The 26,374-nt window shown below is 44.5% G+C and overlaps 2 protein-coding genes and 1 long non-coding RNA gene across 3 annotated transcripts; 1 reads left to right on the forward strand and 2 right to left on the reverse strand.

Annotated features, from left to right (window-relative positions):
• The first annotated feature begins 10,520 nt into the window (after window positions 1–10,520).
• Window positions 10,521–20,854, forward strand: LOC109737699 (probable RNA-dependent RNA polymerase 2). Its single transcript, XM_040387218.3, is given in 5 exon segments — window positions 10,521–11,134; window positions 13,600–15,503; window positions 15,765–15,915; window positions 19,867–20,614; window positions 20,617–20,854. Coding segments are annotated over 5 exon segments (3,381 nt in total). The 5' UTR covers window positions 10,521–10,585; the 3' UTR covers window positions 20,646–20,854.
• Window positions 16,834–19,294, reverse strand: LOC120962994 (uncharacterized). The gene is made up of 3 exons (XR_012182093.1): window positions 17,749–19,294; window positions 17,346–17,522; window positions 16,834–17,240 (listed from the first exon to the last, which is right to left on the reverse strand). It is a non-coding gene; the product is annotated as an uncharacterized lncRNA (long non-coding RNA).
• A 171-nt stretch (window positions 20,855–21,025) lies between the features above and the next one.
• On the reverse strand, window positions 21,026–26,060 carry LOC109737703 (argininosuccinate lyase, chloroplastic). Its single transcript, XM_020296836.4, has 7 exons — window positions 25,639–26,060; window positions 24,952–25,215; window positions 24,210–24,326; window positions 23,184–23,332; window positions 21,959–22,250; window positions 21,718–21,882; window positions 21,026–21,515 (listed from the first exon to the last, which is right to left on the reverse strand). Exons 1-7 carry the CDS (start codon window positions 25,948–25,950, stop codon window positions 21,264–21,266), a joined length of 1,551 nt encoding a protein of 516 aa, XP_020152425.1. The 5' UTR covers window positions 25,951–26,060; the 3' UTR covers window positions 21,026–21,263.
• Window positions 26,061–26,374: the final 314 nt, after the last annotated feature.

Below are 26,374 nucleotides of genomic sequence, written 5' to 3' on the forward strand. Positions count from 1 at the left end.
CGCTCCTGGCCAGCTTGCCCATCGCTCGAGTTTTTGTTTTTGGAGGAATTTTGGACGCCGTCGTCGTCCGACTCACATTGCCACACATAGTTGGGGTGGCTGTCACCATGATCTCACCCCGCGTTGTGACCCATGTGGCTCGGGCTAACCCATGCGCCCCACCCCAAAACCATCCATCCGAAGGTCACTGTTGAAGTGTGCACCCTGGCCCGCCATGGTAGGGAATGTAGTAGGAGGTCGAGGAGGAGAGGCAGCAACTTGAGCAAAGGATATGTCGTCCCGGCTGTTGGGGAACGTAGCAGAAATTCAAAAAAATTCTACGCATCACCAAGATCAATCTATGGAGTAATCTAGCAACGAGGATAAGGGGAGTGCATCTACATACCCTTGTAGATCGTGATGCGGAAGCGTTGCAAGAACGCGGATGAAGGAGTCGTACTCGTAGCGATTCAGATCGCGGTTGATTCCGATCTAAGCACCGAAGAACGGTGCCTCCGCGTTCAACACACGTGCAGCCCGGTGACGTCTCCCACGCCTTGATCCAGCAAGGAGAGAGGGAGAGGTTGGGGAAGACTCCGTCCAGTAGCAGCACGACGGCGTGGTGGTGATGGAGGAGCGTGGCAATCCTGCAGGGCTTCGCCAAGCACTGCGGGAGAGGAGGAGGACAAGGAAGAGGGGAGGGCTGCGCCAGAACTTGGGGTGCTGCTACCCTCCCACTCCCCACATATATATAGGGGCAAGGGAGAGGGGGGCCGGCCCCCTCAGATCCAATCTGAGGAGGGGGCGGCGGCCAGGGGGGTTGCCTTGCCCCCCAAGGCAAGGGGGCGCCTCCTCTTAGGGTTCCCCCAAACCCCCAGGCGCATGGGCCCTGGGAGGGAAGGCGCCCAGCCCACTAAGGGGCTGGTCGCTCTCCACATACAGCCCATAGGGCCCTTCGGGGCTGGTGGCCCCTCCCGGTGGACCCCCGGAACCCTCCGGTGGTCCCGGTACATTACCGGTGACGCCCGAAACTCTTCCGGTGGCCAAAACGGGACTTCCCATATATAAATCTTTACCTCCGGACCATTCCGGAACTCCTCGTGACATCCGGGATCTCATCCAGGACTCCAAACAACATTCGGTAACCACGTATATCTATTCCCTATAACCCTAGCGTCATCGAACCTTAAGTGTGTAGACCCTACGGGTTCGGGAATCATGCAGACATGACCGAGACGTTCTCCGGCCAATAACCAACAGCAGGATCTGGATACCCATGTTGGCTCCCACATGTTCCACGATGATCTCATCGGATGAACCACGATGTCGGGGATTCAATCAATCCCGTATACAGTTCCCTTTGTCTATCGGTATGTTACTTGCCCGAGATTCGATCGTCGGTATCCCGATACCTTGTTCAATCTCGTTACCAGCAAGTCTCTTTACTCGTTTCGTAACACATCATCCCGTGATCAACTCCTTGGTCACATTGTGCACATTATGATGTCCTACCGAGTGGGCCCAGAGATACCTCTCTTTTTACACGGAGTGACAAATCCCAGTCTCGATTCGTGCCAACCCAACAGACACTTTCAGAGATACCTGTAGTGCACCTTTATAGCCACCCAGTTACGTTGTGACGTTTGGTACACCCAAAGCATTCCTACGGTATCCGGGAGTTGCACAATCTCATGGTCTAAGGAAATGATACTTGACATTAGAAAAGCTCTTAGCAAACGAACTACACAATCTTGTGCTAGGCTTAGGATTGGGTCTTGTCCATCACATCATTCTCCTAATGATGTGATCCCGTTATCAACGACATCCAATGTCCATGGTCAGGAAACCGTAACCATCTATTGATCAACGAGCTAGTCAACTAGAGGCTTTCTAGGGACATGGCGTTGTCTATGTATCCACACATGTATCTGAGTTCCTATCAATACAATTTTAGCATGGATAATAAACGATTATCATGAACAAGGAAATATAATAATAACCAATTTATTATTGCCTCTAGGGCATATTTCCAACAGTCTCCCACTTGCACTAGAGTCAATAATCTAGTTCACATCGCCATGTGATTAACACTCACAGGTCACATCACCATGTGACCAACATCCAAAGAGTTTACTAGAGTCAACAATCTAGTTCACATCACTATGTGATTAACACTCAATGAGTTCTGGTTTGATCATGTTATGCTTGTGAGAGAGGTTATTAGTCAACGGGTCTGAACCTTTCAGATCCGTGTGTGCTTTACGAATATCTATGTCATCTTGTGGATGCTACTACGCGCTACTTGGAGCCATTTCAAATAACTGCTCTACTATACGAATCCGGTTTACTACTCAGAGTCATCCGGATTAGTGTCAAAGTTCGCATCGACGTAACCCTTTACGACGAACTCCTTTTCACCTCCATAATCGAGAAAATTCCTTAGTCCACTAGATACTAAGGATAAGTTCGACCGCTGTCATGTGATCCATTCTCGGATCACTATTGTACCCCTTGACCAACTCATGGCAAGGCACATTTCAAGTGCGGTACACAGCATAGCATACTGTAGAGCCTACATCTAAAGCATAGGGGACGACCTTCGTCCTTTCTCTCTCTTCTGTTGTGGTCAGGTCTTGAGTCTTACTCAATACTCACACCTTGTAACACAGCCAAGAACTCCTTCTTTGCTGATCTATTTTGAACTCTTTCAAAATCATGTCAAGGTGTGCGTTCTTTGAAAGTATCATCATGCGTCTTGATCTAACTCTATAGATCTTGATGCCCAATATGTAAGCAGCTTTATCCGGGTCTTTCTTTGAAAAACTCCTTTCAAACAACCCTTTATGCTTTCCAGAAATTCTACATCATTTCGGATCAACAATATGTCATTCACATATACTTATCAGAAATGTTGTAGCGCTCCCACTCACTTTATTGTAAATACAAGTTTCTAACAAACTTTGTATAAACCCAAAAACTTTGATCACTCCATCAAAGCGTATATTCTGACTCCGAGATGCTTGCTCTAATCCATGGAAGGATCGCTGGAGCTAGCATACCTTTCAGCATCCTTAGGATCGACAAAACCTTTCTGATTGTATCACATACAACCTTTCCTTACGAAAACTGGTAAGGAAACTCGTTTTGACATCCATCTGCCAGATTTCATAAATGCAGCTAATGCTAACATGATTCCGACGGACGTAAGCATCGCTACGGATGAGAAAATCTCATCGTAGTCAACTCCTTGAACTTGTGAAAATACTCTTTGCCACAAGTCGAGCTTCATAGACGGTAACCTTACCGTCCACGTCCGTCTTCTTCTTAAAGTCCATCTTCACCCAACAGCCTTACGACCATCAAGTATTTCTTCCAAAGTCTATACCTTGTTTTATACATGGATCCTTTCTCGGATTTTATGGCCTCGAGCCATTCGTCGGAATCCGGGCCCACCATCGCTTCTCCATAGCTCGTAGGTTCATTGTTGTCTAGCAACATGACTTCCAAGACAGGATTACATACCACTCTGAAGTAGTACGCATCCTTATCGACCTACGAGGTTTGGTAGTGACTTGATCCGAAGTTTCATGATCACTATCATAAGCTTCCACTTCAATTGGTGTAGATGCCACAGGAACAACTTCCTGTGCCCTGCTACACACTAGTTGAAGTGACGGTTCAATAACCTTATCAAGTCTCCACCATCCTCCCACTCAATTCTTTCGAGAGAAACTTTTCCTCGAGAAAGGACTCGTTTCTAGAAGCAATTACTTTTGCTTCCAGATCTGAAATAGGAGGTTTACCCAACTGTTTTGGGTATTCTATGAAGATGCATTTATCCGCTTTGGGTTTGAGCTTATCAGCCTGAAACTTTTTCACATAAGCATCGCAGCCCCAAACTTTTAAGAAACGACAACTTAGGTTTCTCTAAACGGTGTCGTCTCAACAGAATTGCGTGGTGCCCTATTTAAAGTGAATGTGGTTGTCTCTAATGCCTAACCCATAAACGATAGTGGTAAAGAGACATCATGGTATGCACCATATCCAATAGGGTGCAGTTATGATGTTCGGACACACCATCACACTATGGTGCTCCAAGCGGTATTAATTGTGAAACACTTTCCACAATGTCTTAATTGTGTGCCAAACTCGTAACTCAGATATCTCTATGATCATATCATGGACATTTTATCCTCTTGTCACGACAATCTTCAACTTCACTCTGAAATTACTTGAACCTTTCAATAATTCAGACTTGTGTTTCATCAAGTAAATATTCTCAGCATCTACTCAAATCATCTGTGAAGTAAGAACATATCGATATCCACTGCGTGCCTCAACACTCATTGGACTGCACACATCAAATGTATTACTTCCAACAAGTTGCTCTCTTGTTCCATCTTACTGAAAACGAGGCTTTTCAGTCATCTTGCCCATGTGGTATGATTTGCATGTCTCAAGTGATTCAAAATCAAGTGAGTCTAAACGATCCATCTGCATGGAGTTTCTTCATACCAATAGACATGATTCGCATGTCTCAATCTTTTCAAAAACGAGTGAGTCAAAGATCCATCTACATGGAGCTTCTTCATGCGTTCTATACCAATATGACTCAAATGGCAGTGCCACAAGTATGTGGTACTATCATTACTATTTTATATCTTTTGGCACGAACATGTGTATCACTGCGATCGAGATTCATTTTAGGTGCAAGACCATTGAAGGTATTATTCAAATAAACAGAGTAACCATTATTCTCCTTAAATGAATAACCGTATTGCGATAAACATAATCCAATCATGTTTATGCTCAACGCAAACACCAAATAACAATTATTTAGGTTTAACACCAATCTCGATGGTAGAGGGAGCATGCGATGCTTGATCACATCAACCTTGGAAACACTTCCAACACATATCGTCATCTCACCTTTAGCTAGTCTCCGTTTATTCCGCAGCTTTTATTCCGTAGCCTTTTATTTCGAGTTACCAACACTTAGCAACCGAACCGGTATCTAATACCCTGGTGCTGCTAGGAGTACTAGTAAAGTACACATTCATATAATGTATATCCAATATACTTCTGTCGACCTTGCATGCCTTCTCATCTACCAAGTATCTAGGGTAGTTCTGCTTCAGTGACCGTTCCCCTCATTACAGAAGCACTTAGTCTCGGGTTTGGGTTCAACCTTGGGATTCTTCACTAGAGCAGCAAATGATTTGCTGTTTCATGAAGTATCCCTTCTTCCCTTGCCCTTCTTGAAACTAGTGGTTTTACTAACCATCAACAATTGATGCTCCTTCTTGATTTCTACTTTCGCGGTGTCAAACATCGCGAGTTGCTCAAAGATCATCATGTTTATCCCTGATATGTTATAGTTCATCACGAAGCTCTGATAGCTTGGTGGCAGTGACTATGGAGAACCATCACTATCTTATCTGGAAGATTAACTCCCACTCGATTCAAGTGATTGTGGTACTCAGACAATCTGAGCACATGCTCAACGATTGAGCTTTTCTCCCTTATTTTGCAGGCTTAAGAAACTTGTCAGAGGTCTCATACCTCTTGACGTGGGCACTAGTCTGAAATCCCAATTTCAGTCTTCGGAACATCTCATATGTTCTGTGACGTTTCAAAAACGTCTTTGGTGCCACAATTCTAAACCGTTAGCATTACGCACTGAACTATCACGTAGTCATCAAAACGTGTATGTCAGATGTTTCGCAACATCTACAGACGACGCCGAGGTTCAGCACACCGAGCGGTGCATTAAGGACATAAGCCTTCTGTGCAGCAATGAGGACAATCCTCAGTTTACGGACCCAGTCCGCATAATTGCTACTATCAACTTTCAACTAAATTTTCTCTAGGAACATATCTTAAATAGTAGAACTAAAGCGTAAGCTATGACATAATTTGCAAAGACCTTTTGACTATGTTCATGATAATTAAGTTCATCTGATTAATGAACTCCCACTCAGATAGACATCCCTCTAGTCATCTGAGTGATACATGATCCGAGTCAAACTAGGCCGTGTCCGATCATCACGTGAGACGGACTAGTCATCATCGGTGAACATCTCCATGTTGATCACATCTACTATACGACTCATGTTCGACCTTTCGATCTCTTGTGTTCCGAGGCCATGTCTGTACATGCTAGGCTCGTCAAGTCAACCTAAGTGTTTCGCATGTGTTCCGAGGCCATGTCTGTACATGCTAGGCCCGTCAACACCCATTGTATTCGAACGTTAGAATCTATCACACCCGATCATCACGTGGTGCTTCAAAACAACGAACCTTCGCAACGGTGCACAGTTAGGGGGAACACGTCTCTTGAAATTTTAGTGAGGGATCATCTTATTTATGCTACCGTCATTCTAAGCAAATAAGATGTAAACATGACAAACATCACATGCAAATCATAAAGTGACGTGATATGGCCAATATCATCTTGCGCCTTAGATCTCCATCTCCGAGGCGCGGCATGATCACCTTTGTCACCGGCATGACACCATGATCTCCATCATTGTGTCTTCATGAAGTTGTCTCGCCAACTATTACTTCTACTACTATGGCTAACGGTTAGCAATAAAGTAAAGTAATTACATGGCGTTTTTCATTGACACGCAGGCCATACAATAAATTAAGACAACTCCTATGGCTCCTGCCGGTTGTCATACTCATCGACATGCAAGTCGTGATTCCTATTACAAGAACATGATCAATCTCATACATCACATATATCATTCATCACATCCTTTTGGCCATATCACATCACATAGCATACCCTGCAAAAACAAGTTAGACGTCCTCTAATTGTTGTTGCATGTTTTACGTGGCTGCTATGGGTTTCTAGCAAGAACGTTTCTTACCTATGCAAAAACCACAATGTGATATGCCAATTTCTATTTACCCTTCATAAGGACCCTTTTCATCGAATCCGATCCGACTAAAGTGGGAGAGACAGACACCCACTAGCCACCTTATGCAACTAGTGCATGTCAGTCGGTGGAACCTGTCTCACGTAAGAGTACGTGTAAGGTCGGTCCGGGCCGCTTCATCCCACGATGCCGCCGAATCAAGATAAGACTAGTAACGGCAAGTAAATTGACAAAATCGACGCCCACAACTACTTTGTGTTCTACTCGTGCATAGAAACTACGCATAGACCTAGCTCTGATACCACTGTTGGGGAACGTAGCAGAAATTCAAAAAAATTCTACGCATCACCAAGATCAATCTATGGAGTAATCTAGCAACGAGGAGAAGGGGAGTGCATCTACATACCCTTGTAGATCGTGATGCGAAAGCGTTGCAAGAACGCGGATGAAGGAGTCGTACTCGTAGCGATTCAGATCGCGGTTGATTCCGATCTAAGCACCGAAGAACGGTGCCTCCGCGTTCAACACACGTGCAGCCCGGTAACGTCTCCCACGCCTTGATCCAGCAAGGAGAGAGGGAGAGGTTGGGGAAGACTCCGTCCAGCAGCAGCACGACGGCGTGGTGGTGATGGAGGAGCGTGGCAATCCTGCAGAGCTTCGCCAAGCACTGCGGGAGAGGAGGAGGACATGGAAGAGAGGAGGGCTGCGCCAGAACTTGGGGTGCTGCTGCCCTCCCACCCCCCACATATATATAGGGGCAAGGGAGAGGGGGGCCGGCCCCCTCAGATCCAATCTGAGGAGGGCGGCGGCCAGGGGGTTGCCTTGCCCCCCAAGGCAAGGGGGGCGCCTCCCCTTAGGGTTCCCCCAAACCCCCAGGCGCATGGGCCCTGGGAGGGAAGGCGCCCAACCCACTAAGGGGCTGGTCCCTCTCCACATACAGCCCATAGGGCCCTTCGGGGCTGGTGGCCCCTCCCGGTGGACCCCCGGAACCCTCCGGTGGTCCCGGTACATTACCGGTGACGCCCGAAACTCTTCCGGTGGCCAAAACGGGACTTCCCATATATAAATCTTTACCTCGGGACCATTCCGGAACTCCTCGTGACGTCCGGGATCTCATCCGGGACTCCGAACAACATTCGGTAACCACGTTTATCTATTCCCTATAACCCTAGCGTCATCGAACCTTAAGTGTGTAGACCCTACGGGTTCGGGAATCATGCAGACATGACCGAGACGTTCTCCGGCCAATAACCAACAGCGGGATCTGGATACCCATGTTGGCTCCCACATGTTCCACGATGATCTCATCGGATGAACCACGATGTCGGGGATTCAATCAATCCCGTATACAGTTCCCTTTGTCTATCGGTATGTTACTTGCCCGAGATTCGATCGTCGGTATCCCGATACCTTGTTCAATCTCGTTACCGGCAAGTCTCTTTACTCGTTCCGTAACACATCATCCCGTGATCAACTCCTTGGTCACATTGTGCACATTATGATGATGTCCTACCGAGTGGGCCCAGAGATACCTCTCCGTTTACACGGAGTGACAAATCCCAGTCTCGATTCGTGCCAACCCAACAGACACTTTCGGAGATACCTGTAGTGCACCTTTATAGCCACCCAGTTACGTTGTGACGTTTGGTACACCCAAAGCATTCCTACGGTATCCGGGAGTTGCACAATCTCATGGTCTAAGGAAATGATACTTGACATTAGAAAAGCTCTTAGCAAACGAACTACACGATCTTGTGCTAGGCTTAGGATTGGGTCTTGTCCATCACATCATTCTCCTAATGATGTGATCCCGTTATCAACGACATCCAATGTCCATGGTCAGGAAACCGTAACCATCTATTGATCAACGAGCTAGTCAACTAGAGGCTTACTAGGGACATGGTGTTGTCTATGTATCCACACATGTATCTGAGTTTCCTATCAATACAATTTTAGCATGGATAATAAACGATTATAATGAACAAGGAAATATAATAATAACCAATTTATTATTGCCTCTAGGGCATATTTCCAACACAGGCAACTATGCCCTACCACCAATTGAATGCAACCCTAAGAGGATAAACCCCAGACACCATCTAGAAGTGGTGGAAGAGGAGATCAATATCTGGGAAGGGGGGAGGGGTTGGGCTGGTTGGACCTAGAGAGGCTTATACCTAGTTCCGTCTACCCCAAGCTCACTTTGGAGGCGAGGCTCCCGAGTTGCTCGCTTGCAAATTGTTTTGATTGGACTCTAGTCTCGCAATGGCGTGCACACCCAGAGTTGGGCCTAGGATGCAAGGGTCATCTGATCTCTGAGGTATGGCCCACTTTCTGCGAAGTGGTATGCGAACACACCCCACCACCACCGAGTTAAGCGGGTCGTCTCCATTGTCCAATGACGAGGGTCGGAGAGGACACGTCGAAGGAGTGGAGGGAGACGGAGGGCGGTGGTGATGGTCGACACGAGGCTAAGGGGAGGAGACAGACGTGAGAAAAGCCATCCAAAAGGGAATATACTTGTTTGGTTTTAAGGGCGTGCACAACGTGGCGCCTCCGTGCCAGGTCTAGACGAGGCAAACACCAGCTGGAAAAGGAGAGGTGAGCAGCTTGCAGTGGAAACTTATAGTGACGAGTTGGTAACTAGTTGCTGTTGATTCGGATTCATTCTGATCAAAGTAGGAGCACATATAGTAGGTGAAATTATGTATAGGTTTAACTAGTAGTGAAGTCGGTCCAGTTCATTCATTTTTCCTAGCAAAACAGTCCATTTATTTAATGGTTCAAAACTCTAAAATTTCACATTTATTGTACAAAACAGCAAGATCATGCCCGCACAAAAAAGACCATAATATCGTAATTTGTTTGCGACCTGCCGCTTTTTTTTCAACGGTGATAATGAGACTCCAATATCACGCCCTAGGTGCTAACGAGTTTCTCAAGTGTTTTGATTCACTCTTGTCAGTTACATCTACAAACTAAAGCAGGTAGCTAAACCGATGCAACGGGAGTATTCAGTTCAATTCCACTATCATTGCAACCATTGTTGTCGAACACGCGATCTCCTGTTTCCTTGCTCACCCGAACTCCCCTCCCCACCCCACCCCCTCCCCGTGCGTGGTGTCTTTACCATTCTTCGCGCCATCCACACATCTTTGTCAGGCAAATGTTTTCTCATTTTAATTGTCAGTATACTTTCTACTATTTGCAAAATTTATAGTTCAAAATCGTGCAATGAAGACTGAAAAAGGATCAAAAGCGGATTAAGTATGAAGTATTCTGGACCAGGGAGACAACACATAAACCTGCCCGAGTCTCTTGTAGTTAAAAAGAACATAAGATTCCCATTTCACATCTCTTTCGTCTAATCTTTCCTATATATATGTCCCGCTCTTTTCTTCTTCTCTTTGATTTTTCTCTCATCTCTAATTTTTCTCCCATCCATTCTCTCTAAAATAAAATCATTGTCTCATGTTTTATTAATTTATAAAAAAACACATTTTGTTTTTGGTAAGTAATCAAATTCTTACTAAATAAATGTTTAAAAATAAATGACAGACGATTGCATATAAAAACTTGCTAAGATTTTAATGCATCATCATCAATATAATAATAGAAACGCAGTCACGAGCTAATCTACTATGGACAATTGTCTAGTAAAAAAAAACCAAGAGGGGTAACCCCGCCGGAATACCAAATCCTTCAGTCCCCCCTACACTCCAATGGCGACAGCGTTGTCGGCGACCGTCTCCACGGCGACGGTGCGAGTTTCCAATATCCCGCCCTCCGCCGTCGCTAAGGAGCTCCTAGCATTCTTCAACTCCGCCGTCGCCGCCGCCGGCGAAGCGTACGCCTGCGAGATCGCCGCCGCCCGACGCGGCTGGCTAAGCCGAGGCAATGGCAGCGTTCAGTTCGATTCCACCGCCACGGCAACCCTCGCCGCCGAACTCGCCTCCTCCGGGCGCCTACCCCGCTTCCTCGGCTCCCTCCTCTCCGTCTCGCCTGCCCCCTCCGACCTTCTTCCCCGCGCGCCGGACCTTTCTCTCCGCGTGGCCGACGCCCGCCTCCTTGTAGGCAACCGCGTCGCCGAGCGCGAATTTGAGGCGGCTGACTCTTGGGACAGCGTGCGCGTGGAGGTCATCCCGGGGAAGCGGCGCATAGACCTGCACCTGAATCACGATTCCCAAATGTACAGGCTCGAGGTGTTCTTCGAGGACATCAGGAACTGCTACCAGTGCAGCTTCGATGGGGCCGGCGCCATCTTGCTTCAGGTGAGCTGCTCACCATGTTGTTGTGATGCTTCTGTTTTTCCTTTGTACATTATATATTAGCCAGGCGTTGTGGTTACAGGGCGAGGTAGAAATTTCCAAATGCTAGACGCATTTGCCTGTTACAGATGAGATTCGTGCAAGTGAAGTGTGATCTGATAGTTTTATTTGAAGAAAAGGATGTTGTGCAGACGAACAATAGGTTTGATATGCATGGTGTAAGAAAAGGATGGTGTGCAGACAAACAATAGGTTTGATATGCATGGTGTGCAACCTTGATTTAACTCAGTGGTATGGTATGCGACTGGAATTTGTGAAATGTGAGTAGAGTGGTGACTGAATTTGCAGTTGTTTGTTCTCAAACTTTAGTTTTTTATTTGTTATGGTATACTTAGGGTGTGTTTGTTTGGGCTGCAACTTCTTCGGCTGCAGCTGCAACGGCTCCGGCTGGAAGGAGCAGCTGTAGCTGCTAGCTGCGGCTGGAAGGTTGGAGCTGAAGTGCAGTCGTTTGGTAGTTATGCTGTAGCAGCTGCGGCTGTTGCTGAAACGTGTTGAAATAACCAGAACGCCTTCTGTCGCTTTTTAGGTAGGGTTTAAGTGCTGATTATACTATTTTAACAGTAAATGACTCGATTAAGAGCTCTTTTTGTTGCAGATGGTCAGTTTTCATAGATTTTGACCTGAAATCACACAAGTTTGATGGTATAGGCAGTGTAGTTAAATGAATATGATGTATTAGACGTATGATAATAAATTCCCCACTGACATATTAGACAGTTGCAAAGGTGGCCGCTTGAACACATAAAGGATGACCACACCAACAAATATTACCACACTCTAGCAGGGAGCCTTGGCAGCCAGCGGGCACACACGCAAGCATGCACTGGCAACACATGTAGCACACGCAGGACACACGCACAGATCACGCACGCAGACCATAGACGCCAGGCGCACATGCACGCACGCCGGCCAGCCGCACACGCCGGACACATACACTCGCTAGGCAAGCCCACAAGAGCATGCACACACACCGGAGATGGCTGGAATGAGCTCGGCGGCCAGAGGGGCTAGGCCGGGAATGCCTGAGGAGCAGCATGACGTTGACCTGGGAAGGACCAGGTGGAGCTGCATTGGAACGACGTGTGTCGTCGCTCGTTGGCAAGCAAAGGCATGCCTGGGGGCTCGCTAGCAGCTGCGCGTGCCCAGTGTTGACCCGGGAAGGACCACCACCGATGCAGCCATCTTGGCTCGATTTGGCACGGAGGAGGGAGAGGAAACTCGGGCGACGACTGTCGTCGGCGAGGAAACTCGAGGCGGTGGCCGTCGTTGCCGAGGCAACTCGTGACGGCGGCGCTGTTGCCGAGGGATCTCAGGGCGGCGGGAGGGAGTAGCGGGATCCGCGGCGGCAGCCAGCGAGGTCGGTGGCAAGAGGGATTCGCGGGCTCCGTGGCAGTGGCGGGAGGGACACTGCTGTGAGAGAGATGAGAGGGACAGAGGAGTGGGAACTGATCAAACCGGTAAGGGCATTTCTGCCGTAGTATGTGATTTTGTGGGAGGGCAAATCGGTCATTGGTCACTTTTGAGCTGGCTGCGAGGAGCAGAAGCCCGATTTTTCACCTGCGGCTTCTGGTCGATTTTTTTCGGAGCGCTCCACGGGAGGGCTGGGTGGAGCTGGTGCAAAAACAGCCCGTTTGTTTGGGCCCCGGCTTTTTTGGGCCAGAAGCTGTAGGAGCTGGTAAAAAGAGCCAAAACAAACACACCCGAGTCTAAAACATATAGAGTTGTTTCACTACGTGATATCCTAACTATCCAAACGGTTGCTTGTTTTTAGACATAACTATATTTAGTTAATGGGCTTTCAGAACCCTGGCTCGTACGAAATTATGTCCTGTTGGATTAATGAATTGGATGTGCCTTCTTTTTCTTTCCAATGCATGTGGTGGACAAATTTCTGGAGCATTTAGTGCCAAAATAGATAATATGCGCTACCAGTTTTTTAACTGTTTATATGTCGGGAAATGTTACAGCAAGATATTATATGGATCTACTGGTATCCAGTATGTCAAATGTGGGAACATCTTGTGGTTGAACTTTGAAGAAGGAAGTTCTAGTTCTACTTCCACCCTCAATACTTGCGTGCGCTGAAAAATTGGCAAATTCTCGAGTCAGTAAACTAGAGTGAACCATCACAGTTGTCTGGTTTGCAATTATGCGTTAGAGCCCATAAAGTAAGATGGATAGCGATGCTACTTTTATTTCCACTACGTTGGTGGTTACTAATTAGAGTGAAATGGATATGAAGCTTACCTGATGAATACACATCACCGTTACTTTTCTAAATTTACTGATTGTCATACTTCTTAGACTATAACTTGGGCAGGCGCAACTCACTTTTAATTCTTTCTATAATTCTGCAGTTGGTAAAATATATATTATCTTGACTAATGTTAATTTAATATTTGTTTCAGCTCATGTATGCACCAAGAATATGCACAACAATTTCTGGGCCTGCAGTTTATTCAAGGTTCTCAGATGACCGCTTTCATGCATGCAAGGAGAATGCGAAGTTTACCTGGGTCAGAGCACTAGATTTTACACCTAACCACTCTTTTGGGAAGTGTTCAACTCTTGCCCTCGTACTTGATGAAGGTGCACCAGTGTCATTTATTCTCAACAGCTTACCTTTCTCAGGAGAGTTAGGGGAATTGGTCATTTCTTCAATGGAATTTTTTGGTCCGTTGTCCAAAGTCGTTCCCCTTGTTGACTGCCCAAGTGGTTGTTCAGTGTCGTATGAAGTTCTTTTTCGTCTCAATTCTCTTGTTCACATGGGAAAGATAGTTGCCAAACATGTTAATGCTGATCTGTTTAAAGCTCTTGAAGAAATACCAGTTCATATTTCAAGGAGGATTTTTGAGAAAATGAGCAAGTTAGAGTTTACATGCTATGGACCTTTGCAATTCATCCAGCAGGAGGCTCATAACAGGAATAGGAGCCATAATGCTTTGCTTTCCAGTAAGACTGAAGGTGACGGAAAGTTAATGATGTGTTACAGGATTCACATCACTCCATCCAAAATATACTGCTTGGGACCTGAGGAAGAAGTTTCAAATTATGTGGTTAAGCATCACAAACAGTATGCTTCTGACTTTGCTAGAGTTACTTTTGTCGACGAAGACTGGAGTAAGCTTTTTCCAGATGCTATCTCAGCTAGAACTGGACGAGGGTTCTTTTCTCAACCCTTGAAAACTGGCCTATATTATCGTATTTTTTCCATCCTGAAAGAAGGATTTTCCATTGGTCCAAAGAAGTATGAATTCCTGGCCTTCTCAGCAAGTCAACTTCGTGGAAGTTCTGTTTGGATGTTTGCCTCTAATGATTCCCTGAAGGCCGAGGATATAAGAAGGTGGATGGGCAACTTTGAAGAAATCCGTTCAGTATCTAAGTGTGCGGCTAGAATGGGACAGCTGTTCAGCTCCTCAAGACAAACACTTGAAATCCTACCACGGGATGTAGAAGAGATTCCAGATATTGAAGTCACAACTGATGGCACTAAATACATATTTTCTGATGGTATCGGGAAGATCTCTGAGAGATTTGCTAAAGAAATGGCTTGCCGAATTGGATTAGACTATACTAACCCTCCTTCAGCTTTTCAAATAAGGTATGGTGGCTACAAAGGAGTTGTTGCTGTCGACCCTGATTCCTTTCGTAATCTTTCTCTGCGACCTAGTATGAAGAAATTCGAATCAAAGAGCAGAATGTTTAACATTACAAGTACCAGCAAATCCCAACCATGCTATATGAATCGTGAAATTATCTCTCTCCTTTCAACTTTGGGGATAAGAGATGAGATATTTGAGTTGATGCAACAAGACGACATGCGTGAATTAGATGAAATGCTGACCAACAGAGAAGCTGCTCTCTCTGTTCTGGGGAAAATTGGTAGTGCAGAAACGAAGACAGCATCGAAAATTTTACTGCAAGGTTATGAACCAAGTTTAGAGCCTTACCTGTTGATGATTCTTAAGGCCCATCAGGATAATAGGCTGACTGACATAAGAACTAGATGTAAGATTCATGTTCCGAAAGGCCGTGTTCTTATTGGTTGTTTGGACGAAACAGGTGAATTAGAATATGGTCAAGTGTACATCAGAATTTCAAAGAACAGCAAAGAGCAGAAGGATAATTGTCAACCGTATTTTTCTAAAGATAATGGGAAAGAGAAAACAGCAGTTGTTGTTGGAAAAGTTGCAGTATCAAAAAATCCTTGTCTCCATCCTGGTGACATCAGAGTACTTGAAGCTGTCTATGACCATGGATTGTATGCTAAGAACCTGGTTGATTGTGTTGTCTTCCCTCAAAGAGGAGAAAGGTAATGCCGTATGTTATACGGAAACTGAAAGACAATCATCTAGAGTTTATATTGCTCTGTCAATGCCTTCAGAGGAGCTCAAATCTCTACTGAAGTGTTTGTCAGCGTGTTCCTTTCCATGTTAGATAGATATCCAGTCATGTTACACACATACATCTCTACCTATTGATGGATGTTGCCACTGCTTGCTTTCTCCTTCAATTAATCTTTGATGTTTAATAGGCCTCGTCCATATAGACTTTAATCTTTGATGTTAATCAGGCCTCATCCAAATGAATGCTCCGGGGGCGATTTGGACGGTGACCTCTATTTTATCACTTGGGACGAGAAACTGATTCCAGAGAAGGTTGATTCACCTATGGACTATACTGCAGCAAGGCCACGCATAATGGATCATGTTGTTACACTTGAGGTATGTTCCTTACTGTTTATTCATTTTAATTTCTCTTCCTAGGTTGTTGCTGCTAATTTTAACGAAGATTGTTTTATTTGACCAATATCAATTTTTATACTTGCAACTGCAAATATAATCAAAATATCAGTTTTTTACAGTCTGTAACATTTCAATAATACTAGAAGAAAATGCGCGCTTCGGCGCACCATTTTCCATTGTTATGCCATGTTTCCTGTTATAAATCATCAAAGAAAGAATTCTTTAATCAAAACTTCTGATGTAAACAAATCACGTGCTAACATCATTCATTTTGAACAACTTCTTTCTATTGCTTGCCTATTAGTTCATGGGCTCCCAGAGAACCTGACAAGATACAGTATATTAGCTAGATTTTGAAGTTGACAAAATGGGAAGGAAAAACTGCAGTGTAGGATCTAGTAGACTGGACTACAAAGCTGACCTCCTGGAAGCATCGATTAGAATAAAGATGATCTTGAATAAGATAGCCAGTAAAGAAACCTAAACATGCAAACAAGTTTGGGACCTGAACCAATTGAGCTTCAGTGAGATGAGTGAAACCAATGGCATTGGCAACCTCCCAATAAATTCTAGTGTCAGACAGATCATCATTCGCAGTATAAGTAGGAAGTTATCCAAAGTTACCTTTAGTATCAACATGAGCGTATAATAATATAAAAAACCATAAGTGTCACAAGACCATCAAATAAACTTACATCTTCAAGCAAGCTTGATTCCTCGGGAGCATTCATCAAAGCATAATCACGCAATTCATGAAATATTATTCTTCCAGAACCAAAAGGACAGTGACTATGTCTTGCACAGTGCACATACTTTCAGACACGCTATGGAAGTATATAGATAAAAAAAAGGGTCATTCCAAAAAGTAGAGATTTTATTATGTCCAATCATATAAACTTTCTGAGATAAATCTTTCCCATGTCAGATAAGGCACATCCACGAAAGAAGAGTATATTTTTCGTATCAACCTGCAAAAACAAATTAATGTGCATCTTACAGTAGACTGCTTGTGTATGCGCAACTCACCATTGTAATGGAAGGTGCTGATTACAAATTTAAAGTATAAACACCCAACCAAACTGCCGCCCTGCGGAGCACAGCGACGTAGAAGCTTTCACGCCGATGTGTCAGTTTCCAGTCACACAATGGCAGCAGCAAAGTGTATCCTGCACCCCACGGCCACCGCCTTGCAGCGACCGTATTCCTTATCAGCGTAACTGACACCTTTGAAGTTTGATTGAGTAATTGGAGAGCACTGCATTACAGGTTGTTGAAGCACTCAAAAGGAATAAGGTGCCTGTCACCTGGTCAGAAAACATAATATGCATAACAGGTGAAGTAAGTAGAGTTCTGATGGAGGGAAAGAGGCCGACGCCTATAATACTTATGTGATTAGTAGATAATCATACCAAACCAATATCACATCTTTCAAAGATTCATCAGAGTAGAAAGAACCTCCAGGGGAAGGAATGTCAGAGACAAACACACAACCAAAGAGATCTAACTGCAAGAGATAAGTACCATGTGCGGCATTTTAACTGAGGTTTGGAGATCTCTCACATAGTCACATCTTTGAAAATGGCTGCCTGCATTTGTTTTATTCAAAATAATAAATGAAAGGAACAACTTGGTTGATTTGTTTCAATCAAATTAGTTAAGGGTCTCTATGGTTATTTCTAATCACTAGTAAATGCGTACGTGCAATGCACGTTAAAATTAGGCAGTATATTAATTGCATAGAGATAATAGGTAAGATATCATTTTCGTGTTAATTGTGTGATTAGTGCTGACGATGACATATTGAGCACTTACCATTGGAGCAATCTGGGTCGTTGGATTGACCTTATTTGATGTCTGAGATTAATTGGATCTGCCCCCTAGGGTCTTTTTATATTGGTAGAGATAAAGCTCATCACATCCCCTTGTTAAAAGATTAAAATATATGAAAACATCAGTATGTAATCATCACAAGGACTGTAAACCGACAGAAGAGAATACAAATATGACCGTACATTTATTCAGACCTACAAAAGAGAACTGATATGCAATCTCCACCAGAAATATGTCTCATCTACCCATATTACAGCAATTTGATCAAGTAATTCTTAGCAATTGACATTTATGTTTGCGAAACAATAAAAACAGGGTGAATTATGAATACAACATCAACACTGTATATAAGGCTTTGATTTGTAGGGTGCACTCGTTAAGAGCAATAAATAGAGGAGATGATGTTTACCAATCAGTGGCAAGTTGCAATGCATGTCAGCCAATTTTTTTGATGTGAAACCTATATTCCTAACTCCAGTGCTTTTCTTTCCAAACAGACAAACCTGAAACAATTAGCATGATAGTTCCAATACTAGGCAAGTACTTATTGTTCATCTATTTGCATACTGATAAGAGATAAGAAGGCTTCACATCTTTTATTTCTCTCCTTCTTTCCATGTTTCTCTCTTTCTTGTCCCGGTGGTCTAATTTTTGACTGCTCTATAACTCTGTTAGGTCTGACGAAAAGTTATTTTGTTAAACCACAACATGACCACTTGACAAATCCAGGACGTTATCAATAAACAATAACACCACACTGAGCCGCGCACTTTCCAAATTTGGTGAAAAGTGCATCCTATCTTCCAATTCTTTGTAACCTGACAAACATTCTAGTGGTCGCTGCTGAAAATTTTGTGATAATATTAGCCTATTTTGAAATTGTGTAACTGAACACATCAAGTACCTGACTGTGTGAATGCACTCAAAATGGAACACAAGCATTCTATATTGCACTCATGTCAAGTTTAATTAAGTTTATAGCTCATTTACTAATTTAGTTAGAGTGGAGAAATAAGTCAAGTGACCTGAAAATTCCAACACTAAGTCTGAACGACCACTCCTTTCCTGCCTCTCTGTTTTCTCTATCCCTGTGTGCTAAGTGCCTCAGGCCGATTTTGCCGCACCATGTGAGCCCGAGCTAGAGTCCATCTTCCACACACCCAATAAATCGAACGACCAAAGGCCCATCAACCGCCACATGAAGACGCACCAACAACCCTCGATGGATTGTTTGGAACCTATATGTAACTCCATTAAGAGCTATAGCAAACCATCAGATAAAGGACAGGAACCTCGCCTTCAGGGATGAACAACTGATGTCGACACGAATGAGGTAACCACACTACCAAGTGGTTCCTGTGGTTGTTGATGCGGTGGCCGGTTGGAGCAGCACCGCCCCTCGAAGCCCCCACACGCAATCAATCCAGCGAAGCCACAAAGCTGCCCACTGCCTTTTCTCCTCCCCACTCTGTCCATGAAGAGGCGAAAAAGAGGCGTGTCCCCCCCCAAAAGCAGTGATCCAGGGCACCTAGTCAAAGGCGGTTTAGATTCTGTCAACACCAGCTGACCAGTGGGACCAGAAACGATAGAAAAACCAGATCGCTGAGGGCGTCATATTTCCTGGGAGCTTAGTAACTTTAGAGAATTATTATCTTGATGCACCTCACATCTTTCTAAAACATTTCTTTGGCAAGAACTGGTTACATGCCTATATGGTAAGTGCACAACAGCCAGAGATAACTGGCCACGGAGCGTCGAACTCAGCCAGGATGGCATAACAGCCAACACAAAATTTTGAATGCTTTGAACTATGCTAGCCATACACAATTAATAATGTTCTGTAGAAATGTGGGTACTTATTTCAGAAAGGAAGACATTTTTACCGTCCTCTAATGAAAACAGTTGTGCATGATTGAGTTTTAAAGTGGTCTTGGCTTTAAAATGTTCTTCAATGCATATCTCTGACCTTGGTAGGTTCACAACTATTTACCAGTTGGCTCCAATAAGCAGTTCAGAGTTCTCTTCTCGACAAGCAAATGTATTTTCCTCGCCTGACACGTTTATACCTGAAAGCTTACAGAAACATCTAATGAACTGCAGGAAATTCAGAAGTACTTTGTAGATTACATGATAAATGACTCGCTCGGTGCAATCTCAACTGCTCACTTGGTTCACGCGGATCGTCATCCAATGAAAGCCCGGAGCCCTGAGTGCCTCCAGCTAGCTGGTTTGCATTCGATGGCGGTCGACTTCGCCAAGTCAGGAGCTCCAGCTGAAATGCCCCGGTCACTGAGACCAAAGGAGTACCCCGACTTCATGGAACGGTGGGACAAACCAACGTACATCTCCGACGGGGCTCTCGGCAAGCTCTACCGAGCGGCTGCGAGCCGTATGCAGAGCGCTCCTGCCACCTCGTCCTCGGCTCAACTGAGCCCCGCGTATGATCCCGACCTGGAGGTCCCTGGCTTCGAGGAATTCTTGGCATCAGCGGAGGAGTGCTACGACCTGTACGAGGAGAAGCTGAGCACCCTGATGGGCTACTACGGCGCGGAGCATGAGGACGAGATCCTGACCGGCAACATCCGGAACAGACTCCTGTACCTGAAGAAGGACAACAAGAGGTACTTCGAGATGAAGGACCGCATCATCGACTCTGTCGAGGGCCTGCACAAGGAGGTGCGGGGTTGGTTCACTAGCCGCCCGAAGGCGGAGACGGCGAGGAGGGCCTCGGCGTGGTACCGCGTGACCTATCACCCGGACCACCGCCGACCGGGAAAGAAGCAGTTCTGGAGCTTCCCGTGGATCGTCTGCGACGAGCTGCTGAAGATCAAGGAGTCCAATAAGCAGCGCAGCAGCAGGGGGACGACGCTGCGACCTGACTCGTCTGGCCAAGTGATTAATTAAGTGGGAGTTGGCAAGAAGATGTGTATGTATGTAGTGTAAAACTCTGGGGATGGCTGCGGTGCAGAGTGCAGACCATTGTGAGCTGAGCTGAGCGGCAGAGCTGTGCCTGCCCCGCTCGTATGGACGGACAGCTTTGCTTGATGTGTGTGATGGAAATGAACCGTGCCTGGTCGTGTTGGTTGAACTCACAAGGCGATAGGTAGCATCGTAAATCATGCTCAACAAAGCTTCTGCTTTGTGTGCAATTCTCTTCTGGTGGGTGCCTATACTATCTGGTCGCCATAATATGGTGACGTTTAAAATAAATAAATAGAACCAGTCACCTGTTTGGACATAAACATAGATACTCCCTCTGTAAACTAATGGGCATCCTTTTTGGATTCGTCATGGAGATCAAACATACACAGCCTTTTCAGTACAATTGCAAGTGCCTTACAAATAAAACGTTGAACGGATCACTCCAACTCTCAAATGAAGCAACAGCAGACTGTCTCTCGTCCAGAAACCACGTTCATAACACTACAATCCACTTCCCAAAATAAATAACAGCCACACTAGACTTGGGGGATTTATTCCTCTGTTGATGCCGCGCCTTAGGGGTTGATCCCAAGCTGAACGCGCCAATCTTCAAGCTGTTTTTTTACTTGTTCTGAACCCGTAGAACCGTAAGATATGAACTTGTTGACGGCGTTTTCCACACCCAAATAGGCGTACACATCGGCCTCGAAGACAGGGTGAACCGCTTTCAAGTCGTCCATTTCAAGCTCTGTCAGCTGACAGTTCTTCGACACACATAGAGCCACACACCTTCCAACTATCTCGTGAGAAGTTCTGAATGGAACGCCCTGCACAAGAGAAATATAGAAACCACTCAACCAGAGTAACCATCCTAGTCAAGTAATAACACAGCAGAAATAAAACAAAATAAGTGTTAATGTAATTATCCTAGTCGGTTTACTCATGCAGTTATTATTTTTGATGCTGTGGATTAATTTAATTCCTATTGTAAACCTATGGCTAATTCAGACTAAGTAGAGTAGTGTTTACCTTCTTCACAAGATAATCTGCCAGTGTTGTTGCATCCAGATAACCAGCAGGCAGCGAACTTTGTATTCTTTTTGAGTTAAAAGAGATATTTTGAGAAAACTCACTGCATACTTCAAGCATTCCTAGTATGGCCTTCACACTGTCAAACAAGGGTTCCTTGTCTTCCTGCTCGAAAAGGAACTGTTCAGAACATGCACAGGAAATCAGGCCTGGATAATTAAACTATAAGAATGGGACGCACCTGTAGGTCACGGTTGTATGCCTGTGGAAGGCCTTTGCAGAGGACCAGGACAGTCATGAGATCACCAACAACCCTAGCAGATTTTCCACGAACAAGCTCCATCGGATCTGGATTTTTCTTCTGTGGCATAATGCTGCTTCCAGTTGACACCGAGTCACTTGGTGTCAAGAATCCAAACTCCTCTGATGCCCACAAGACCCACTCTTCGCCAATGCGGGAAAGATGAATAGCAGCAATAGAGTTGGCAGCAAGAAACTCCAAAACAAAGTCACGATCTGACACTGCATCGATACTGTAGAAAAAGATTAATCAAATACCGAAACAAATGTTAAAAGGTGTGATTAACCCAAAAGGAGGAAATTCACAGAGAAAAAGCATACAGTTAGTTCAATTATTAGCATCGCTTAGTCTATAAGAATTAAGCATATAATTTCAATTGCACAGGAATATTCCAGCACTAAAACTTGAAATGGTAGTCGTTGTCTGAATAGCTAATCATGTAAACCAAGTATGAACAAGCAAATTAAAAAAAAGGGTATTTGTACCTCTGTATTATACTCCCTCCGTCCCAAAATAAGTGTCTCAAGCTTATACAACTTTGTACTAAAGTTAGTACAAAGTTGAGACACTTATTTTGGGATGGAGGGAGTATTTCACTTCTTTACTAGATAGCCACAAAATGATAATGCAGTCAGGCTTAACATCTTTAGGGCTCATTCAGTTTTGAGGATTTTCAAATCAGAGGAATAGGAAAAGTAAAGGAATAGGATGCCCTGCCCACTCCGATCCTTAGGGATTTTCTATGAGGAATGAGGTCAATCTGAGGAATTTTCTATGTGGTCTCACCTAATGCTAAGAATCCTAAGGAATGGGGTTAATATGATTATATGGACACAGGAATCCAGTACATCTATTTCTATTAAACGAATGCTAAACACAGGAAAAAACGTAGGAATCCTCCAAACCAAATTAGCCCTTAATCAGCTTACTTTGCTAAGATTAATGTGCTCCCCAAAAAACCAATTTAATAGGCTACATGTGCGCTTGCATGTAAGGTAGAGACTCATTTTACAAGATTTACAATATTTAAGGGTGCTAAGGTATGCAATTTAATAAACTAACTTTATCTTGGTTACAATTCAACAAGATATAGCAGAGAAAGCATACTATCGACTTTACATGTTCACAGTTCCACACTACTAATGAAATCAAGGATGTTGGTTACCTGTTCTTCATCGGAGCGGTAAACTTCAAATCTTTAGCAGTTTTGAACCTATCAATGGGGAGTCCAGTTCCAGCCAAAGCACAAGCACCAAGAGGGCAGAAATTCACTCTTTCCCTGCAGTCGATCAGCCGGCCAGCATCACGCTCCAACTGTGCACAGCGCAAGTGAAAATAAAATCAGATTCATTTCCAGTTATATGGTTCACTCTAGGGCGGAACCTAGTTCAGTCCAAGGTGGGCCATGACCCACCTAAACTGAAATTTCACCAAAAAATACGACTTTCCTGCTTATATACACTAATTACTCAAAGGCTAAGTTGGCTAATGCTTATTACGAATTCAGGCACATGCTGGATTAGCCCCCTCTGTTTCAATTGAAGGCTCCAAGCTATGCTACAGTTCGATCTAAAAGAAATGAGGTGGTATTTATCAGGCGATTAGTAAAGTATCTGAAACACTATTACACCCTTGCACAAGAAACATAGTTAGTGATTGGTTATAAGCTGTAAGATTGTGACCTCAATATTTGATTGCATGTCATGTTGATTTGAGCTGCCAGCTAATGGTGCAGCAATTCAACAACAGAAGGAGTCTACGGAAAATATGAAGCAGTGAAGCACCCAGATATGGTGCTATTTCTATGCATTCCCGGATTACATAACTTTTTGCACAAAGAGAAACAGGACTTTGAATCATATGAAATACCTCATCCGATAATCCATCTACTTCCATTGGGTACTGGGATATGTCTATGTAACATCCAAATGGGCTAAGTTCAATGTTAACTACAGCAACAACGAAAAAACATCCCTTCTGCAGTGTATTCTCATTTTTCTAGTGGGAAAAAATTGAGCTAATGTGGCAAACAGTCTAAAAAAAATTCACATTAGAAATGGTTAAATAGAGTGGATAAATATGATTACTACAGTGTAGAGAGGAGGTTTAGGGGTTCGTTTACAGGACAGTTAGAAAATTAGTCATCAACGCACTAAAAAGCAATGGTGCAGTAATAAGAGGATGGGGGTACCTGTTCAACATAGGATAAGAGAAGATGTGGCAACAAGACAGGTTGTGCCCTTTGAAGATGGGTATAACCGGGGACAATTAAGTCAACATATTTTGAAGCTAACAAAACCAGAGACACCTGAAACAATAAGAATTATGCTTGTGTTATAAAAATAATATCTTAGATAAACACCATGGAAGAGTTATCATAAAAGGGGAATCGTGTTATATCAGCAAAGCGGGATAACTTACAATGTTACCAATTATTAAAATATGTGAACATATGATATAAATTAGATAAAATACAAAAACCCATCGATATTCTTAGTTATACATAATTCATTTCTGCACAGCAACAAACTGCCTCTATTGCTTGGAAACCTTAAGCAGTATGGACAAGGTACAAATACCAAATGCATGGAACCAAGTAGATCTTCGTTTCTCCCCCCTTGAGAGAGTGGAGAAGTTCTCTTTGGAAGTTGTTGCCCATAGTTGAGCATTACCAGAAAAAATCAGTAGGAATAGCTTTACAGTTCAGTTAGCGTCCCTAGTTGTCAAGGTGGTGTACCGGGCGCAAATAATAAAAATAGCAATGGATCTAACATAGACCATGACACTTAATAATGAAAACGTAATGTCTTGTGATGTCTACAAAAAGCATAAATCGGATGAATGCGACAGCAGAAAACAAGTTGTATACAAGAAGGTCAGACAAGTTATAAGCAGCACACCATGAGCATCACAAAGAGAACTCAAGAACAAACCTGAAACTGTTTGATGCGAATCAAAATCTTGTCAATAGCATCGCGGCACCACAACCTAAGATCCGTCACAATTTGGTCGTTGCGGCTCCGAGCAGTGTGTAACTTCTTGGCCGGCTCACCAACTTTCTCAATCAGAGCTGCCTCGATGTTCATGTGCACGTCCTCCCTATCCTTTCTCCACTCAAACTTGCCATCTTGAATCTGCTTCTCAATTTGATCAAGGCCCTCCAAGATAATATCCCTATCACCGGTGGTTATCAAACCCTGCATTGCAAATGATTCAGAACATCCACGATAAGGTTGGCCATTAGTTCAGTTAACATCTACAACAAGCTAGAGGGAGGTGCTTCCATTAAATATTTGGACGTGCTAAGCAAACCCAAACCCCTAATGACTGCAAGATTAAACCCTCAATCCTTAATGACTGCAAGATTAAACCCAAACCCCTAATGACTGCAAGATTAAACCCCTAATGTTACGCTTCAAATCAAGCAAGAAATTTCGAACAGCTGCGGATCACACCAAATGCAGCACAACGAAGGTAGCAATTTCGTCAAACACACTGCGAGCATAACATCAAGCTGTCGCTGCAGCCTCGTCGAAAGCATGGAACTAACCAGACCAACACCTAGGCGGCCACGACACCGACCAGAACAGGTGATTCGACGGAGCGCGCGCACAAGGTACCTGGGCGGCGAGCATGGACGCGTGGGCCTTGCTGCCCATGATGTCGTACTTGTAGAGCTGCCAGTCGTAGGAGATGGACTCGGTGAAGCGCTCCACGGCGTCGGTGACGCCCTCCTCGAAGCGGCCGCCCCACAGCTTGGTCTCCTTCTTCTCCTCGGCCTCCGAGGACGCCATGGAGGAGGCCGCCGCCGCGACGGCCGGGAAAGAGGGGCGACGGCGGGGGGCGACGGCGCGGACGGCGGGGAAGGCGAGGCGGGCGCGGGGGAGCGAGGTGGGCGCCGGAGAGAGGAGGGAATGGGAGGTGGCGGCCATGAGCGTGGCACTGGCGCCGATGTTCGCTGCACGCGCGGCTGTGGCGCGGCGGCGCGGCGAGGGAGTAGGTGGGGAGGGTTTAGAGCGTCCACGCTGTATAGTGTATACTTTTCCTGCCTCTAGCCTTTTAAGGGAGGCCCCGTTTGAAATGAAGTCGAAGAAATTTGGAGGGACAAGATTTCTATAGAGACTTTTCCTTTCATGCCGTTTGAAGCAAAGGAAATGCTAATCTTATATTCTTTTGAAATTATTTGTAGAATGATTATTTCATGTTTGATTTTGTAGGAAACCAAATACGAGGTAATATCTCATGTTTTCTTCTCCTTCTCTCTAGAATTCATGTGTTTTTCCTCCTTGACATTCAAACGATGGTTTTGGAGTTTCTTTTAGAAACATCCTATAAAATTTCAGAATAAATGGCATT

Source organism: Aegilops tauschii, chromosome 4 (genome assembly GCF_002575655.3).
Source record: "Aegilops tauschii subsp. strangulata cultivar AL8/78 chromosome 4, Aet v6.0, whole genome shotgun sequence".
NCBI lineage: Eukaryota > Viridiplantae > Streptophyta > Magnoliopsida > Poales > Poaceae > Aegilops > Aegilops tauschii.

Excerpts from the sequence above, each read along its gene's own strand:
- LOC109737703 (XM_020296836.4), bottom strand. The coding sequence starts at position 25,950 with ATGGCCGCCACCTCCCATTCCCTCCTCTCTCCGGCGCCCACCTCGCTC. Across the intron at positions 24,327-24,951 it reads TTCGCATCAAACAGTTTCAG|GTGTCTCTGGTTTTGTTAGC; the intron begins GTTTGTTCTTGA and ends TTATTGTTTCAG. Across the intron at positions 21,883-21,958 it reads CATACAACCGTGACCTACAG|GAAGACAAGGAACCCTTGTT; the intron begins GTGCGTCCCATT and ends CTTTTCGAGCAG.